Raw genomic sequence first — 19003 nt, 5'->3', positions numbered from 1 at the left:
TAATAATCATTTACAAATAACAAATTCAGCGACACTGAAGAAAAGAGGAGACATTTTTGAATTTGATGAACGAACAGGAAAGAATTCTGAATTCAGTTTCAGAACACGTGTTGGTTGGTTGCATTTTGAGTTATAAGAATGTCGTGAGGGGAGAAAGAGATGAAAGTTAAGAGAAGAGTTGTGTCAGCTACCTAACTATCGTAAGAATTGTTTGGATAGATGACAACGATAAGGACGCTGCTTGCATCTTTGCATAGCCAGCTTATTTTCTTCAATGCATTGGCATTTTGTCAGTAACACTTTCTGAAAATAATCACTGCAGCATTGTAAATCATTAGTAATCATTAGTAAATCATTTAAATTAAAATAAAATATTTGCCAATAAGAAAAGCCATTTTAAAATACATGTTTAGTTCGATAAAATATTACATATCTTATTCTACAAACACTTCACTCTTTTAAGGTTATTCTTCGAAGGCCGAGTAACTCTATGAAATAATGACTTTAAGCGAATTATAAGCGAATATTTATGTTTTTAATGAGCTTGTTACACCTAGCCATAACTGCTAGGTTAAGTTTTGCCCATATCGAACGCTGTGGCGTCATATGAAGTAACTCCTTCAAGCAAATTTTAAGCCAATTTCATATTCGACTTCTGTTCTAATTAAACATAGTTGCAAAAAATTAGGTGCATCAAGTATGTTGTTGATGAGCTCTTACAAAATAATCATCAAATCCTTCAGAGCCGCTATCGCGTGATGCTCTCCTAACGGCCCACTGCGTCAACCTTCCTGAAACCTTCCTGACACTAATGGCCCTGGATTACAGGTCTTAATACGGCATTCTCGTTTTACGCGTCACATTAATACGTATATATACTCGCTAGTACGAATATTCCCGAAGAGGGTGATCCCGTGGAAGCGAGTGCTTTTTTCTCCCCCAGCAGGTTCTGCAGGGGTCAAACAATGAACATTTGATATACATAGTGGATGTATGGTGTTCAGGCTCAACGCATGTACTCATAGTCAGTTTATTAGTTGACTACAAATAAATTACTCGATTAAACTCTCATTTGTGGTGTACTTTACGAGTGGAAACTAAACTGATTCGCAGTGAATGTTTTAAAACGAATGGAACTTGCTGTCTTGCAGGCATAGAGCCAGGTTTTTGAAGAAGATAGAAACAAAAATGACTCGATATAGTTCTTCATAAGCAAGCACTAGTACATAAATGTATACCCTTCTAAGTGAACTGCTTCCCAGATTTCTGGTGGACAGGTTGGCAAGGACCTCGTCCTCTTCTTCACCAGTGTGTCTGTTCGTCTTGTGAGACCAAAATCAGTCAGTTTGACCCTTGAGAAATCTTCGGCGAAGATCAGCATATTCTCCGCCCTCATGTCCCTGTGCACCAAACCCTTACTGTGCATAAACTCCAGTGCTGATGCGATTTGACGAATGACAATTTTGAGGTCATTTTCTTCCATGCCACCAGCTTTCTCAATGACCTATTAATTATAAAAAATAAAGTAATTACATACATTTAACCAAAACAGGGAAGTATTGTTCTAGCATATAGAATATTATCATTTTCGATATAAATTATAACGACATTTTGCAATTATTACTTTTAATTTTTTTCCCATGAAAAAATGCATTCCTTATATTTAAGATTAAAAAAATAATTTGATTTTTAAATTTACTATGAGTGACACATTTAATTTATTTTTATTTACAAGGGCTTAACATTTTAAATACTAAGATAATACATTTAAAAATAGATATTACAATGCAATTAAAATGCAACTTTTATCATCTATATCAGTATCGATACATCAAAGCATCTTAGTTTTATTTAACTTCAAGTCTCTTTTTTTCAGAAGCTTTAAACGGGGAGTCGGTATGGCATATATCAATAATGCTAAAACTGACCTTATCTTAGTTTTATTTAATTTCAAGTCTCTTTTTTTCAGAAGCCTTAAAAGGGGTGTCGGTATAGCATATATCAATAATGATGAAACTGATCTTGTCTTAGTTTTATTTAACTTCAAGTCCCTTTTTTTCAGAAGCTTTAAAAGGGGAGTCGGTAGGGCACATATCAATAATGCTAAAACGCTAAAACTCACATTTTTCGACGCACCACTTTTCTAAGAAACTACTTATGATTTTGCTTTGAAATTATTTGGGAATGTTTGAGATTATAGCAGTTGTATTCGGTGATAATGTTTTAACGTTAACAGGAATACTTATTGGGTTATGAGAGAATTTTGATGAAACTTTTTAAAAAATTAAAAGTTCACAGTTCATAATTTTTGAAAACAATTTTTGCCAAAGTTATGCATTAACAGTTATCACAGTGTAAACTTGTAACTTCTAAATATTATGTGTAAAAAACTAAAGAAATATCATGTTTAGATGCTGCTGAAAAAAGCTACATAAAAAAGATCAGTTTTAGCATTATTGGTATAACGACTCACCTTAAAACAAATCTTTAAACAAAACATTTAATACAACTAAGCCTTCAATTATTAAGACCTAAATCTAAAAGCCAGTGCAAACATAGTACGGATGTCGGCAACTGTTTTTAAAAATTATTGGAGATTAAACAATCTCAAATAACAGTTTGATTTTGACATTTTAAAAGTTTTACTTTTGGGAAAAGAGAATGAATCAGGTGGGTTGTAACAGCCCCAACAATCAACACGCTTTTCAAGAAAACATTTTTGAGTGCCTGCTTCTCACAGGGAATGATTCAGCTTTCTATTCCTCCCATTTTATATGAATCAACAATACTAACTATTTGATCTGATTGCAAACAGATCATATTTTATATTTTATAACAGTCGTTGAACAGCCAACCCAATTGTGAGTTTACTACTACCATTGCTCAACTCCATAGCCTTGTAATTTTGAACCTAATCCAGAAGACAAGGAAACTCTTGGATTAGGAATTGGGAGAAATTTGCCTTCATGGAGGACTTCTTGATGGAACTACCAGCATTTATGTTGCCAGGAGAGGAAAAGTACGAAAATCTCCCACGATTAGCTTGATGGTAAGGGGACTCTAACTCACGATTCTTCAACCACTGAGGATGTTTTACGTCAGCACTGTAGTCAGTGTGAGCAGGGTGCGGAATTCGTAGTTTAGAATCCCAAATATCGCTGGGATACTAACCCGGGTCACCTCATTGGGAGGTGACCGCTCCACCCCCTGAGCCACTATGACTCGCAATCAGATCGTGAGCAAAATCAAACAATTATAATTGCTGTAAGTTTGAAACAATTACTCATGACTTTTAGTTCAACTTTAGTTTATCTTTAAATAACAATCTCTGTGTTTATTCTGAAAATGGTGCATAAACGCCAATATGAAGAAAAGCCACACTTTTGAGAAAATAAAAAGCATTTATGGTTTAATTTTTTAATATTTTAAAACTTACTCCAATGCTGCCTTATCTAGGCTCATAAAAATTTGCAAAACAATGAGAATAAGGCAATGATTTTGATCATTTTTCTCAAAGTTGAAAAATTTCGCCAAATTGGCGTTTTTTTTAGAAAAATGTTTATTAACTTTCAAAATATTTTAGTTATTTGTCCGTTCTAATGAGCAGATATTCTTCACTGTAAAATGGGATATATAATTTAAAATCATAGCTTTGCTTCAAGTGTAAGGCACTCTAACCATGGCTTTTCTATTTCTTTGGCGAAAGGGCTTCGAAAAACCATGTCAAGTAAACAATCTTGTAGTTTTGGCATGATAGCTCTCATATTATGGAGACAAATCACAGAATAAGTAACAACCACGTGTGCCATATAAACTATAGTCTAATCTGCGTCACTTACCTGCCATACATCACCATAGGGCGCCACTTCTTGTGCAAAGACGTAGTGCTCTACGGTTTCAAACGCAACATCGTATGTATCAAGAATATTATTATGAGGAGATAAAAAGTAACAATAGTGGAATTCAATGAGAAAGTCCTTGAGTGTGGTCGTTGCTTTGGGGACAGCCTTAAGGGCTACTTTAGCCTGGGTGTCCCGATGAACGGCCAACATAACTTTTCCGTAGTCACCAGATCCTATCTCCCGGATGACATCATATTGGTCCTGCAGTTCCAGGAGCGGCAACTGTATTTCCCGGATCTTGTGAATGCTGCAAAGACGCTTGGAAGCCATTCTGATGTAAATGTAATGCTTAAATACCAATCTTGGAGAACAACATGATCTGTGAAAAAGAGAGAGAAAATGTTAAGTTGTGATGAGACTTTCCGCATTTTAATTCATAAAAGAAGAGGCAATTTGTAAAAACTTTAATATGAGGACAAAATAAATTAGGATATCTATCTGTAACATAAAAATATACGAAGTCTAGTTCACTTTTATTGATGAATTTCTTTTCTCCTAAATATACAGTTTCCACACCATCAAACAACAAAAAAAAACAACTGTATTGCTGCGTGTAAAACTGTGTTACTGTACCATTTTTCCCCCAATTATTTCGAAATAATTAATTTTTGTAATTTTTTAGCACTCACTGTAAATTTAATGTCTGTAAATTTAATGTCTGTGAATTTAATGACAAACAAACTTTTATAATTGCGTGCAAAAATTTTAACATTTGTTTGAACAGTTCTCGAGATATGGTGAAATACGCAAAAACTGAAATTAACTTTAAAAAGTCCAAACTTTGAATCACTCTCTTGATCAAACTACAGTGACTATATTTCCCAGATTGCGGCTACCCTCCATACCGTGGGGGTTAGAAATCTGAATCCGTTGGGAAAAAAAGGTGTGTTTATTCAGAAAAAGTGCGCTTTTTGCGTATTATTTTGTAATTTACAACATCGTCTGCCCTAAATAATTAGCATATTTGAGGTCATCTCGTCGAAAAATTAAGAATGAGACCAAGAACGTGAACATCTGATCTTTAGATCAAAAGTTACTCAGGTTGATCCTTTTTTTTGACGCATTGTACGTAACTATAGAATAAGTATATTCATCAAGTCTGACATTTTTTGGGTCAAGCAGTTCAGATCCCGCAGGCTTTTTAATCTTAGCTACTCGGGATTGCCCTACTACCCCCTACACTGTAAAACCTGTGGTGCAATCCAAATTCAGTGTCATTCAATTTGCCGGGCACTGCAAGCGTATATCACCGTACAATTTAGAACTATTTAGCATATCAAGGGAAAAAGAAAGTTAAAAACAAATGAGCTATCAAAAAAAGTTGCTTTGCAAACAATTTTTGTGCGTTGTTTTGCAAACAATTTGATTAATTAACAATTGACTTAATCAAATCTGACAATTTCTGAGTCAGATATTTTAGCACCAGTAAGCCTTCGATTCTTAGTTATCCGGTCTTGCCCCACTTTGCTCTAATAGTATCCAAAATCAACAAATGCCTCTTTCGTCGGTGGAACAACAGCCCTGGGTGGGCCCTGGCCTTCTCAGAAATCTATTCTTTGGCGACTGTCTTCCAGTTTTCAGAATGTCTAAGTTTATTTCTAGATATAGTTATTAATGTAGAATGTCTGGAAATAGTTTCCAGCAGTTTCGGTCCTCCTGAATTCCGGCCCATTTTATCTTTTGGAGATTTCATGACATGATGCTGTTTAAATATTTTATATAATTCTAAATATTGTTTGCCATCGCCATAATTCACCAAACTGAGTTCCGCAAAAAATACTTCTCCGGATTTTCCTCTCGGAAATGACCAATGCCTCCTCATCTCTTGAGGTCAGCGCCCATTTCTCAGATTCATATAATAAAACATATCTTATAAGTAATTTATAAAAAAAGAAATTTAGTTTTTAACTTTAGAAAACTATACTTAAATATATTTTGAGACTAAAAACATCTGTTCGTATCAGTGATTCGTTTGTGCATTTCTGAGGTTAAATCATTGTCATTAAATTCTGCTCCTAAATAAGTAAAACTATCTATTTTTTCAAACTTGTAGTCTCCATTTTACAGATGACTGATTTGAAGATCCGAATTTAAACATGTCATAGGCCTTTTTTGCACTTATTGATAAATTAAATCAACATTTATATTGAGTTTTTGTTCACAAACATTTACATTTATTTCGAAGCTTTTCCTTTTATAGCAAATAAAATATGTTTCAGAAATTCAAAAGGCGATTTCTGGGAAAAATGGAATACTTTATAACTCTGAGGAAATGAAAAAAGTTTAATGTATTCGTGCATTGCCAAATTTTAAAGAAAGTATACAGAATGTAAGAAAATAGTAAATAAATAAATAATAAAAGTGCAATTTCAAGCTATCAAATCCCCTCCACCCATTGAAAAATAGGAATAATTTAACATCCATTCCGTCAGCTACTTCTAGCACTTTCCATCATATCTACAAATTCAAAATCATATTTCAGTAATGACGATTTTTTTCACGATAATTAGACGTAAAAATTTTTTTTATTTCACCCGGGCTATAAATAGCATCTCTCAGATTGTTTGATAAAGTAAAGGTAATTTATGTTCCTGTTTATTTTCCTGGATCAAAATTTGAAGTAGGAAAGAGGGGAAAAAACAAACGGGGAAGACAAATTCCCGGACGTATTTCCAGTTACCATGACAACGGAAGGATTTTTCTTTAATTAGAAACCAGATCAAATATTTACAATTTGAAAGGAATGTCGAAAGATAATGGAGTCTCAGCTGCGATTAACATTTCAAGTAAACGTCGATTAACAAAGAATGTCGTAAAAGGTGCATTTTTTGTACGTCCATTAAATGCGGTTTTGAGAAAACATTTAAAAAATTTTCCCCTTTTATTATTTGAAGAAAATTTTTAACTCCCTTTTTTTGTATAAAGCTTCGAATTTTTATTGTTATGTAGTATATTATATTTTTGTTACGCTCTAGTTTAAAACATTGTGCATTTCAATAGCAACATAAAATCTAAACAATATTATAATTATACATAAATCCTATATTATTAAATATTTTTCTTTTTGTTCTTCGGATACAATTAATGGAAAACTATTTTGTTTTTTTAATTCATTTTTTTATTAAATAGTTCGATTGCTTTAGTCGTATATATAAAAAAAATTTTCCTTTTAAAAATTTGCTTAGTTTTAAAAAAATCAATGCACTGTTTCGCAGAATGTTTTTGCTGTTAGTATGAATTATAAACCTACTATTTAACTATGCTATAAGCGAATAATTTATTCTATGCTGATAAAAAAATTAAAACTACAGCTGGCAACTATTTTTAACCCTCGTAAAGATCATTTTATAAAAAAATATTCGGTTACTATTTTAAACTAATGAATGCGAGGCATGTCATTTTTTTTTTACCCTCATACTTGTCTTTGTCGAAATATTTATTTTTACATTGAATGAATAAATTTCGTTTCAGTTGAATAATTTGTTCATTTTTCTTTCATAAAGTATTACATTTCCTATGTTTGTAATAAATAAAAAAAAGGATATGTTTCAAATTCAGTTGCAGATATTACAAAGCTTTTTCTTGTAAATACTCACTCTAATAATAACTATTAACGTGACAACAGCTTCAACCCATAAAAACTATAAAATAACCTAGAACAAAACGTTTAAATAACTACACGCTACTTTTATTTTATAACTTTGTTATGAATAACCCAACTAAATCTGTTTTTTTTTCTCAGAGGCCAAAAATTACTTAAATTTTTTAAAAAAATGCCTTGTGTGTGTGACACGCGCTTTTAAAATATAATTAAATTGTCAAGACTTACTAAAAAAGGAAAGATTTATATTTGAACAAAAAGCACTTTTAAAAAGCTCCTAAAAAGGATGGAGACTTACTGCTATTTGAAACGTAAAAAATGTGACTTTATCTCTATATTTTGTTCTTTTGAAAATGCTTCCAAATAAATTGCTTCGCCAAGGAGAAAATTGGCTATTTTTTAGGCGTCGTTTCATTCAAGAAATGGGATTTCCGATGCCTTTTTTGATCCGGAAATGATACTTTTCTGGAGAAAGAAATAAACGAACTGCAAAGTAAACTATCCTTACAATTTCAACAAACAAAATGCAGTTTTACAGCATCTCACTCCTCTAACATTTATGGCCAATAAACTTTACAGATCTGCAGAGTTTATTTCTTGATTGCTTTCACTGAAACATACACTGATGGATGTTTCAGTAAAACGTTAGTTTTATTTTTTCTATTATCGTACCATCCCATATTTTTCTCGATATGGTGAAAATATTATTATATCATCCTGGTATTATGCAACTTCTTCAAGCAAATATTTATTTTCTTCTTTATATCCGGTTTTCGCTCTCGTATAAATATATATATGATATTGATGTGAATAGATTTTTTTTAAAGATGCTATATCTTGAGAAACAAAAACAGCATAAAACTGTTGTATACAACATATAATATAATATAATATAATATAATATGATATAATATGATANTATCTATTGAAATCATTAGCGTCTAAGGGTATTTGATTTTAAGATATTTGGAATTTAGAACCTTTGTGATGTTTATACGATAGAATAAATATTTTTCAGTAGTTGATTAGTGGAAACAATAAAAGGCATATGTTTTTATTATTTTATTTAACCTATATTATGCAATATTATTATTATTTAATATAATATAATATAATATAATATAATATATATTGATATAAGCATAAGTTTATATCCATTTCAACTTATGCATAAATGTGTGTATGATATTGATGTGAATAGATTTTTTATTAAGGTGTAATATCTTGAAAAGCGAATGCAATATAAAACTGTTGTGGATAGTATATAATATCTATATATTAAAACCAAATAATATTAATGGATAATGATTTTCTGTAACATTATATATAATTAATATAATATATAGTGATATAAACGTAAGTTTATATCCGGCTTTCACTTATGTATAAATATATGTACGATATTGATATGAATAGATTATTCTTTATTAACATGAAATATCTTACAAACGGAATAAAGCATGAAACTGACTTATTAATTTTTGAAGTTCTGAATCTTTATCGATTTAATAGTATTTCTCAAAATATTTAAGTTCGATTTTCGTGAAGTTTTCCTATAAGTCTGGAATGAGTTTTTCAAAACTGCGAATTTAATTCTGCATTTGTAAAACTATTTTCATTTCTCGTCAAAATTTAGAAGAAGGGAGAATTAAATATCATGAAATTTTCTACGATTTTGGCGAAAACGTTTTTTGGAGAAAGCACGGAGCAAACATCTTGTCAAAGGAGAAAAAAAATTGCCATCTTCACTTGTTTGAGGATACGAATTTCACCAAAAGCATTGGGGTTTAATTACACAATTGATTAGATAATACAACATAAAATAAAATTAATCTGAGCACATAAATTCTCAATGACTATTAGGACTGAACTTTTGGGAGACTGCTTGGCACACTCAGCACCCGGTTTTAAAATCAGATAAAAAAATAGCATAAAAAGAATAAATTTTGTCCAATATTTTAGACTTATTATTTCAGATCTCGGAATGATGAAGCAATTTTGTCAAAATATAAAAGCTCACGTCTCTTGAAAAAAAATCACTTGATTTTTTATCTTTTGACGTAATGATTATCAAAAATAACGAAATTCAGCTCATAGATTGCTGTGTTTTTGTCATTAAACAGCTGACCCAGCCTTGGGTTTACGACTACTAATGCTCAACTCCGTAACCTTATAATTTTCAGCACAATCCAGAAGAAAAAGGAACTTCTGGATCAAGTATTGGGAGAAATTTTGCCCTCGTGGAGGACATTTTTATGATAACTAACCGGCATTTGAGCTACATGGGGAGAAAACTACGTAAACCTCCTACGGTTAGCCCGGTGGCAAGGGGACTCTAATCCATGATTGGTCTACCATTGAGGATATTTTACGTCAGTACTCTGGTCGGTGCAAGCCGGGTGCAGAATTCGAATCGAGCAGTCCTCGCTGGAATTCGAACCTGGGTCCCCTTTTTGGTAGGTGAACGCTTTATCCACTGAACAACCACAGTTCCTTATGTATATATTGTTAGAATTCAATGCTCATTCCTCCCTCTTTTAACCAAAGTGAGATGCTCTTATTTTGTGCCATTGAGAATATCCAAGCCTAGCCGCTATTCTAGATGTATACCCATCCATAACTCAGCGATTCCCAAAAGATATTCTGCGGAACCCTAGGGTTCCGCGGCAGGATTGCAGGAGTTTTAAGAGTTAGGATTTTGTAAAGCAGTAATAATTATATTTACATACAATCAATAATCCATAATTTATTTAATATTCCTCATGAAGCCGTAATGCTTCAGGGGATAGAGCGCTCACCTCCAAAATATGGTGACCCGGGTTCAAAACTCAGCGGTGGTTGGTTCATACGAATTCCGCACAGACCACAGTGCTGATGAAAAATATCCTCAGTGGAAGATGGATCATAGATTAGAGTCCCTTTCCCGTCAGACTAACCGTGGGAGGTTTTCGTTTTTTCCCTCACTATGTAATGCAGGTTAGTTCCACCAAAAAAGTCCTTCACGAAAGCGAAATTTCCCCCAGTACTTGATCCTGGAGTTCCCTTGTCTTCTAGATTGGGTTCAAAATTACAAGTTGAACAATGGTAGTCGTAAACTCAAAATTGGGTCACCTGTTCAACGACCATTATAAAATAAAAGATTACGAATTTTAAGTGAACGTATTTATGCGAAATACCAATAAAAAAAGTAGCATTTTTTTCGAAAATAAATAATAGTTCTTTTTTTTTACCATACATTGAATAAATTATGAAAAGAATATGTATTTATAAAATATTTAAAATGCATTTCTCTCTAACTTTTCAATTCGAAATAAAAAAAAAGCCAAATTCGAAAATAAAGAATTACTATTCCCTTCTGACTACTATTCGTAACGTTTATAAGAGTTCTTTGTTTGAAAACCATAATGCAGCATTTTTAGCATAGGCAAGCAGGAAAAACATATTCATAAATATTTTATTATTCATATTAAATATTTTCACATTATTCTTTATTATTTAATAATTCTTTATTATTTAAACTTGTTTAAAAAAATATGAAGATTCTTAAAACTCATTCTTAACCATTCTTAAAACTCGCCTGACGTGAATGAGGAAAATAAAAGTGATTTGAAACACTTATGAAGCAAATGAAGTCTTTATATCATAAAGTTTAAATTCCGCTTCAGTTTCTTGTGATTATTAATTTTATTAGTTGTCTCTTTTTATGTTACTATATTCTTAGCTGCTAGTAAATTCTTTTTATGTGACCGAGGTTCCACAAAAAAATTTAAAAAAATCACTGAATCATTTAAACCAAAAAGAAAAGTGGGAACCGCCACTGTTAAACATGTAATCATGTTCAACAGTCGCCTACGTTGTTATCCTATATTCCTGCTACGGTCTTTTCAATAACAACCGTTGAACAGTCGATCCAGTTTTTTGGGTTTACGACTACTAATGTTTAACTCCGTAGCCTTGTAATTTTGAACCCAATCCAGAATACAAGGGATCTCCCGGATCAAGTATTGGGAGAAATTTGCCTTCGTGGTGTAACTACCACTATAAATATTAAATACCAAATCTCTAGTATATAAGACATGTTTACTTGATTCGAATTTTGAGGTACCCTTTGATTATTGAAAGATGACATGTTTTATATACTAGTGATTTGGTATTCAATATTTATAGTTGTATTTACACCACATTACTCCCCTTCCAGAATTTTATCTCTGATAGAATTCGATGAATGGACACCACTAGTCATGCTGTTAATATATTTAGGCTGTTAATATATTTAGATCATGCTGTTAATATATTTAGATCAATTTTGCTCATTATATTTTCTTTTCTTTCTTAATCTAAATTTTTTTTTGTTTGTTTGTTATAGTCTATAATTAAATCTCCCCACCGTCGCGGAGGACGCTTGTTGGAATTTGCGCTACATGGAGAGGAAAACTTCGAAATTCGCCTGATGGCAAGATCCGCCTACGACTGATGATATTTTGCGTCAGCACTGGGGTTGGTGCGACGCGGAATTCGTATCGATCAGCCATCGTTGATACTCGAACCCTGTTCACCTCATTGGAAGGCGAACGCTTTGCCCCTGAGCCACCACAGCTCTTACGCGCTTCATTATATTTCACAATAAAAATTTGGTCCGGAACGTCGTGCTCATCTTCGTGAGAGCGTGAATTTGAATTCCCCTGGCGAAAGAAACCCCGTGTATTAAGTGCCCCGACAAATGCTCGTTGCATTTGTCGGGGTCACAATGTCCTCTAAGTTCCCATAACAAATCAATACCTCTTGGGGTACTGAATTGGGGATTGATAGTTCTCCAGTTCAGGTCAAAATTAATCCTCAGTGGTAGACGGATCATGGGTGAGAATCCCCTTACCGTCAGGCTAACCGTGGGAGTTCTTCGTCTTTTTCCTGTCTGAGTCTCGCAAATGCGGGTTAGTTCCATAAAAATTCCTCCATGGAAGCAACCTTCTTCCAATACTTGATCCAAAAGAGTTCCCTTGTCTTAAGATTGGATTAAGTTCCTTGCGTTCAGATTAGGTTCAAAATTACAAGGATACTGAGTCGAACATTGGTAGTCGTAAACTGAAAGTTCAATAGGCTGTTCAACGACGGTTATAAAATCTTCAAATATTCATGCAGTATCTGAACAAAAACCTGTAAAACAATTTCAAGGACTGTCTAGCTCTCCCTTAATTGAATCTGTGCAAACCTTTTTCTTTATTTTTTTTTACATGAGAAGAAAACTGGCCTAGTAATCTTAAATTCTGAGTAATTTCTAAAAAATAGCTTTAATTTCTAAAAAAAAGTGAATGAAATAATCTTTCGATAATTCCCAGATATGCCTGGGTACTTCTGTCCAGCTTTAGCCCTGGTCCAGATGTCGAGAAAATAGTAACCCCAATTATTCCTACATTGAAATTTTATTAATCACTCATATCTTAACAATACTCTTTCAATTGACGATAAAAATCTGTATCTTGAAGAAACTTCTTGCAGGATATTTTAAAGAAACTTTAAACCGAAACCAATAGAATTATTAAATATCTGATCATTTGTCGCTAAAGTTTTAAATAAAAGAATTATAACGTAAAAACCTATTGAAAAAGTCAAACCATAAAAAGATAAAACATAAACTTAAACTCGAAGTAAATCCTCATTTCTTCAAGTAATCAAACGCTCTCGTATTCCATAATACTTTGAAAAATATCATCATTAATCTTTAGTTATTTCGAACTTCTTAAATAAATCTCTCTACACTGAGTAAAAAGTATGGTCAGATCTACCGAAATATGGTAACATTTAGCGTGTTTTTGGCTCTATGGCAACTTAAAAAAACACGGGAATTCTTACCGAAGCGTTTTGATAATGAATTTGGTAAAACTATCAATAAAATATGATTTTTTTAATAAGTGATAAAATTTGGTAAATGTCGTAATTTTATCATGATACCCGGCCGGGATAGCCTGGTTGTTAGGTCGTGAGCTCGATTCCAACCTGCCGAGGACTCCACGTGTACAAAATTGTGACTAGTGCCCTCTAAATCAGTTCAGGTCACAAAGTCCTCCAAGTTCCGAATAAAAAATCTATATCTGAAGGACTATTAGATGGAAGAATGATAGTTCGAGTCAAAACTACAATCTGTTTATAGATGGATGGTGTGTGAATGAGTCGTTCTGTAAAAGGGATGTGATGTATGCATGTTGTCTGCGGATCATTCTCAGGAAAGTTTCCATAGCCCATTGTGCAGATCTAGTGTGACGCAAATAAAAGTACCGTACTTGCAGTTATAGCGTCAGAAAAAATATATGAAAGGGGCAACGTAGTCCCATATAATTCAAAGGGTTAAATTGAGCACTTCAAAACGCAGCTATAAAAGTTTCCAATTCAGGAAGAAAAGTTTATAATTGAAGTCGCCTTTTGCAGCTAATAATGCGCTTCATCGGTGCAATGAATTGAATTAAGCGATCACTGTTAAATTTGTAGCTTTAGTTAATTTATAACATAATAGTTACTTCGAAATAGACTAAAACATTTATATAAACTGAAAAATCAAAAAAAAGAAAAACTATCAACAATTTTTTTTTATCCCGATTGACAAGCATAAGTGTCCTGAGTTGGGTTCAATATAAAGGGTGAATGATGTTGTTGCCATACAACCACTATGGTAAAAAGGTAGTTCACAGATGGTAATAAATTTATGGGTTTATTTGTGTTTTTTTATTTATATTTAGCTGATACTGGTAATTTGGTATTGATACTTTTACTCAGTTCACACTAGAACTGCGCAATGAACTATTGGCGACGGTCTGAGAAACATTCCTGAGGATGATCATTCATACATCCATACATCACATCACGTTTTGGGGAGAGGAACCTTTTTTAGCCTTTATCTATATCTAAGTTTCACAAACAGTTATTGCTTCGACTTTAGAACATATGCCAACACCGGGGTCCAACTTTAAAGCATTGCCAACAATGGATACTTTTTTCACACACCATCCATCCGCAGCCCGCAATTTTGACCTGAAAAAGAGCACGATCAATCTTCGATCTAGTACCTCCAAACGTATTGCTTTGTTGTGGGAATTTGGAGGACTTTGTGGCCCCGAAAGAGTTAGCGTGCACCAGTCACCATACACGTACAGTACACGGGGAGTATCCAGCCGGCAAGGATCGAATTCACGCCCTCTCGGACATGGGCCTAACGCTCTATCAGCCAGGCTATCTCGACCCCATTTTACGTTTATGTGAGACAATCTTTATGATTAGCATTTGGTAAAATGAGCAGCTGTAGACTTTTAAACTTTCATTACGAACAATTAAGGTTCCATTCCCAGTGTCGGCTTGAATCCCATCCAGCTTCGAAGCGTTGGCAAAAGTGGCCAAAGCGCAATGCTGGCTTCATTGCCGCCATCACGCCGTTGGTCATTTAACTGTGGAGTCTTAAATTCCATGGCCCTAACAACGGGATATTACGGAAATACTCTTCTTTTTTATTTGATAAAATAATGAATTAAAAAAAGATTTGTTGATTTGGAAAGATTGAAAGTTGAAGCAGAAAACATAACAAATCGAAAAATAAATTTCATTTACATAGCATGTAGGTTGACTTTAGCCGGCATATAAAAGAATATTTATAGAATAAAGAAGGTGGGATTTAATCCAGATGCGGAAATAAATTGTATTTCATTAGTATCCCAATTTAATACAATAAATTTGCTAGTTAAAAATAGAAGAAAAAAAACATAATTTTTGCAAATGATAATGAAACCTCCTAAACAACGAACCAAAACTCTCTGTAATAAATTTTCATTTGGGTAAGATTTTTTCCGAATATAAAGTAATTTTAAAATAAAAATAAGTCTATTACTTTAAATACGCTAGGTGTTTCCATTTTACTTTTTAAAAAGACACACTTTTCATCTTCTTTAAGAGCTTTTAAGTGAATAAACTTCAGATGAAACTTCTTTAATCTTCATTAAGTAGAATACTTAATTGGCCTTTATTCATAATTAAATTGATTCTCCTTGAACGTCTAAATATCTTTTTTTCCTTAATTGTTTTTATTAAAAGCTGTCGCTTCATAAGATGAGACTTAATTTATGCAATGTTAGAGAAAAAATTATAAAACAATTCACTACAGAAATTGATTTTTTGCATGGAATATGATTTTTTGTTAAACAAATTTAAATACCATAACGCATATATCGTTCAAACCAATATTTCATCACAATTATCTACATATAAAATATTTAGAATTTTAAATTCCACGCGAAAACCTAGTTTTTGCATTGAATTTTCTTCTGCTCAAAAACTGCGCAAAAAGCACCATACAATTATTAACCATTTACTATATTTAATAAAAGAATCCCACTACCCATATATTAAAAATTTACAATTTTTAATTAAACAATACATTGTGAAAAAAACACAATAGAACTCACTATGGTTGGTAAGTACTTAATTTACATTGCACTAGAAATGCACAATGGGCTATTGGCGACAGTCTGGGAAACATCCCTGACCAAGATCCGAAGATATGCCATCGCAAGTGCTCCCTTGCTTTGGTATCCAGACAACCTGCAAGCGAAGTCGAGCAGGTAGAACAGATTAATGAGGATCAATACCTAGGTAACTAAGCAGGCTGATCAAAGTGGTTAAAAACACTGACTGAACGCAGCCAGACATGCTTGACTACGGTGATCAGGAGGGAACTATATGTATGTATACCAATCAGAAGGTTCATGGTTTGTTATCCATTCATGGTTTCTAAGCGATTCAAATTTTCTTTAGCAAAACAACTTTTAAAATACTATCATCCAAACGTTTTTTTATTTAATACTTTTAGTGTGAAAAATCACAATAGAACTCATTCTTAAGTGAACACGTTCAATGACACAATGAAATTTTTGAACCGTCTGTGTTAGAAAAATGATTATGAGTAAAAATTATGCCAGTCAGAAGTGGGATTCGAACCCACGCCCACATTCGTGGACCAGAACACTCCATACTCTGATAACAGAGCAAGGAACACTCCTTGAGTATTGGTCCCTAGTCCGCTCGGTCAACCTGTCACAAACATAACTTTTTTTTTAGTTAAAAATAGAAATCCCATAAGTAATATGAGAAAACTCAAACTTTCTTATGAATTATATTTTTAAAAATTATGTGTTCACTTAATAATTTCGTATCAATTCTATTTTAAATGCGTAGTAAGAAATGTTTCTTAATGTTGCATTAAAATGTATTTTATCTTCAGTTATGATTCTGTGGACGTGTGATAGAGTAGAAAATTTTCCCTGGCTACAACTTTTTATTTTTTTGAATTTTCTTATGAATTCTTCAAAATCAACGCACAAGGATAGAAACTCAAGTAAAGCTGGCCAAAATCCAACAAATTAAATTCTTGATTAATTCTAATCAATAATGAGTTATAGTGAACAAAAGTTTGAGAAATAACGTAAAATTATTCAATAACAGAATATTCTAGTTATTATTATTGTATTATCCTTACAAGGTAATTTGGAAGTTTTTTCGCATCTGTATTGTGACTTATTATTATTTCTATTACTAGCAAATGTTACTTCATAAATAATATCCTTTTTATTTTATTTTTTATTTCAATGTTTTTAGAAGCTTAAAAGCATTTTTTTCTACGTTTTGGTTAACATTTGTTCAACTGTAGTTTAACAGTTGAACACATTTTTCCAGTTTAGATGAGAAAAAGATACCCTTTATTTTATTTTTGAATTATAATGCAAATCCAGAGAAATCAAAAAATAGTTATCCGAAGTTGCCCCTATTGATGTAAAAAATATATGATAATGAATATAAAAACAGTAGGTTATGAAATTTTTTAAATTTTTATTGTAACAATTATTAAAATAATTTAGCATGTTTTTTGTTATTATTTTCATTGAGAATAAAAATATATATAATGTAAATATAATAATTTTTTTCATAGAATTTCTAAATTTTAAATTTCATAAAAACTACGTTTTTATTGCAAAATGTTCGAAAATATAGTAGCTGTTTAAGTTTAAGTCCTAATCAAAAATGTCTACATGTTTAAACATATAAATTAATATATTTAGTCAGGAAAACAGAAAATTGCTATCAAAATCTAGCGAACCACTTTCGTAGAAGTTGGTATAAAAAGCATTAAAGCCAGCTTGGTTGCTGGATGAGACTTTCCACATAATCACCTTTCAACTCAATCCAGTTTTCTCGGACAGACGAATAGGATTTGGGTTTTTTAATTCATCCATCCAACACTTTCAAAAGTGAAATTTCAGATTACAATAATGTCTTTTTTGTGGCTTTGCTCAGTTATTGATTTGTCACTATTAATGAGAGTTTTGTTTGGTTTCTTTTTTGACAAATTAAAAATATGCGTGACTCAAGCACGATGGCTCAGTGGTCCTGAGTTTTGATTGTAAGAGACTAATGTTCGATCTCCAGTTCCGGCTTGATCCCTATCCAGCTTCAGATAGATGGATACCAGTCTGGGAAGTAAAGGCGGCTTACGCGCAATGCCACAATCATGCCATGGGTCATGAAATTGTGGTTCACAACGAGCTGTATCAGGAATGCTTTATGCTTTTTTCGTTTCTTTTAATTCAAGACATCATTTCACTATCTGTCAGAAGTAATAATAATTACAGTAGTAGTGCTCTATTTACGTGGCACTAGAACCTCACAATGGACTATTCGCGATGGTCTGGGAAACATCCATGAGGATGATCCGAAGACATGCCATCACCATTTTGATCCTCTGCAAAGGGGATAGCTCCCCCGCTTTTTGGTCAAGCTCTTTACGGTAGAACACTTTAATGAGGACCCATACCGCACACCCTAGATCCCTTCGCAGCCTGATCAAAGTGGTCACCCACCCGACCGCTCAATCAAAGAATGTAGAAAAGAGAAGTCCAGCTCTAATGCGAGGAACTTCTCGGTTTGGTATGCTATACCAGATAAACAACTTACAGTGTGAGCAACATACACAAATTTAACAGAGCATCATATGTACTAAGATCCAGCGCATGCGCATAAGAAGCGAAGTGACTGTCAGGAGATACCGGTTACCTATGAACCGGTTATTGGGCAACTCTAAATGTATGGTTGGGTACGCTGCCTCCCGCTGTTTCATTCTTTCCTTCTATGTCGAAATGTGTTGGCTTATTTAATCAATGTGAATGTAAGTGGTTTCCCAAGGGAATATCTTTATTAACAGTACAGTTAATTGAAACAATAATACACATAAATGTGACAATTTATTAAAACAATAATATATTTTTTGGAAATTTTCTTTAAGAATGCAGATTTTATTTATATATTTATTTATATATTTATTGTTACTCGCCATTATGTCATAATAAATTTTGGATAACATATGTATATTCATTACATATCAACCTAAAATGTGATGAATAACAATACAAACATAACAATATTGCAACTTAATCGCCACCATTTTGAATTAATATATATATATATATAT

The 19003-nt window shown here is 32.7% G+C and overlaps 1 protein-coding gene across 1 annotated transcript in view; it reads right to left on the bottom strand.

The window, feature by feature from the left end:
* The window catches only part of LOC107445338 (serine/threonine-protein kinase meng-po), a 132871-nt gene that overhangs the window by 8877 nt on the left and 104991 nt on the right, over window positions 1-19003 (bottom strand). Inside the window, exons 3-4 of the mRNA XM_043052308.2 lie at window positions 3840-4221; window positions 1239-1504 (exon numbers count right to left, since the gene is read on the bottom strand). Coding sequence (XP_042908242.1) covers window positions 1239-1504; window positions 3840-4172 — 599 coding nt within the window. The 5' untranslated portion in view covers window positions 4173-4221. The remainder of the gene's footprint in view (window positions 1-1238; window positions 1505-3839; window positions 4222-19003) is intronic.

This window comes from Parasteatoda tepidariorum, chromosome 10, assembly GCF_043381705.1.
Source record: "Parasteatoda tepidariorum isolate YZ-2023 chromosome 10, CAS_Ptep_4.0, whole genome shotgun sequence".
NCBI classification, from domain to species: domain Eukaryota; kingdom Metazoa; phylum Arthropoda; class Arachnida; order Araneae; family Theridiidae; genus Parasteatoda; species Parasteatoda tepidariorum.
This window is presented reverse-complemented; position numbering and strand designations above follow the sequence as displayed.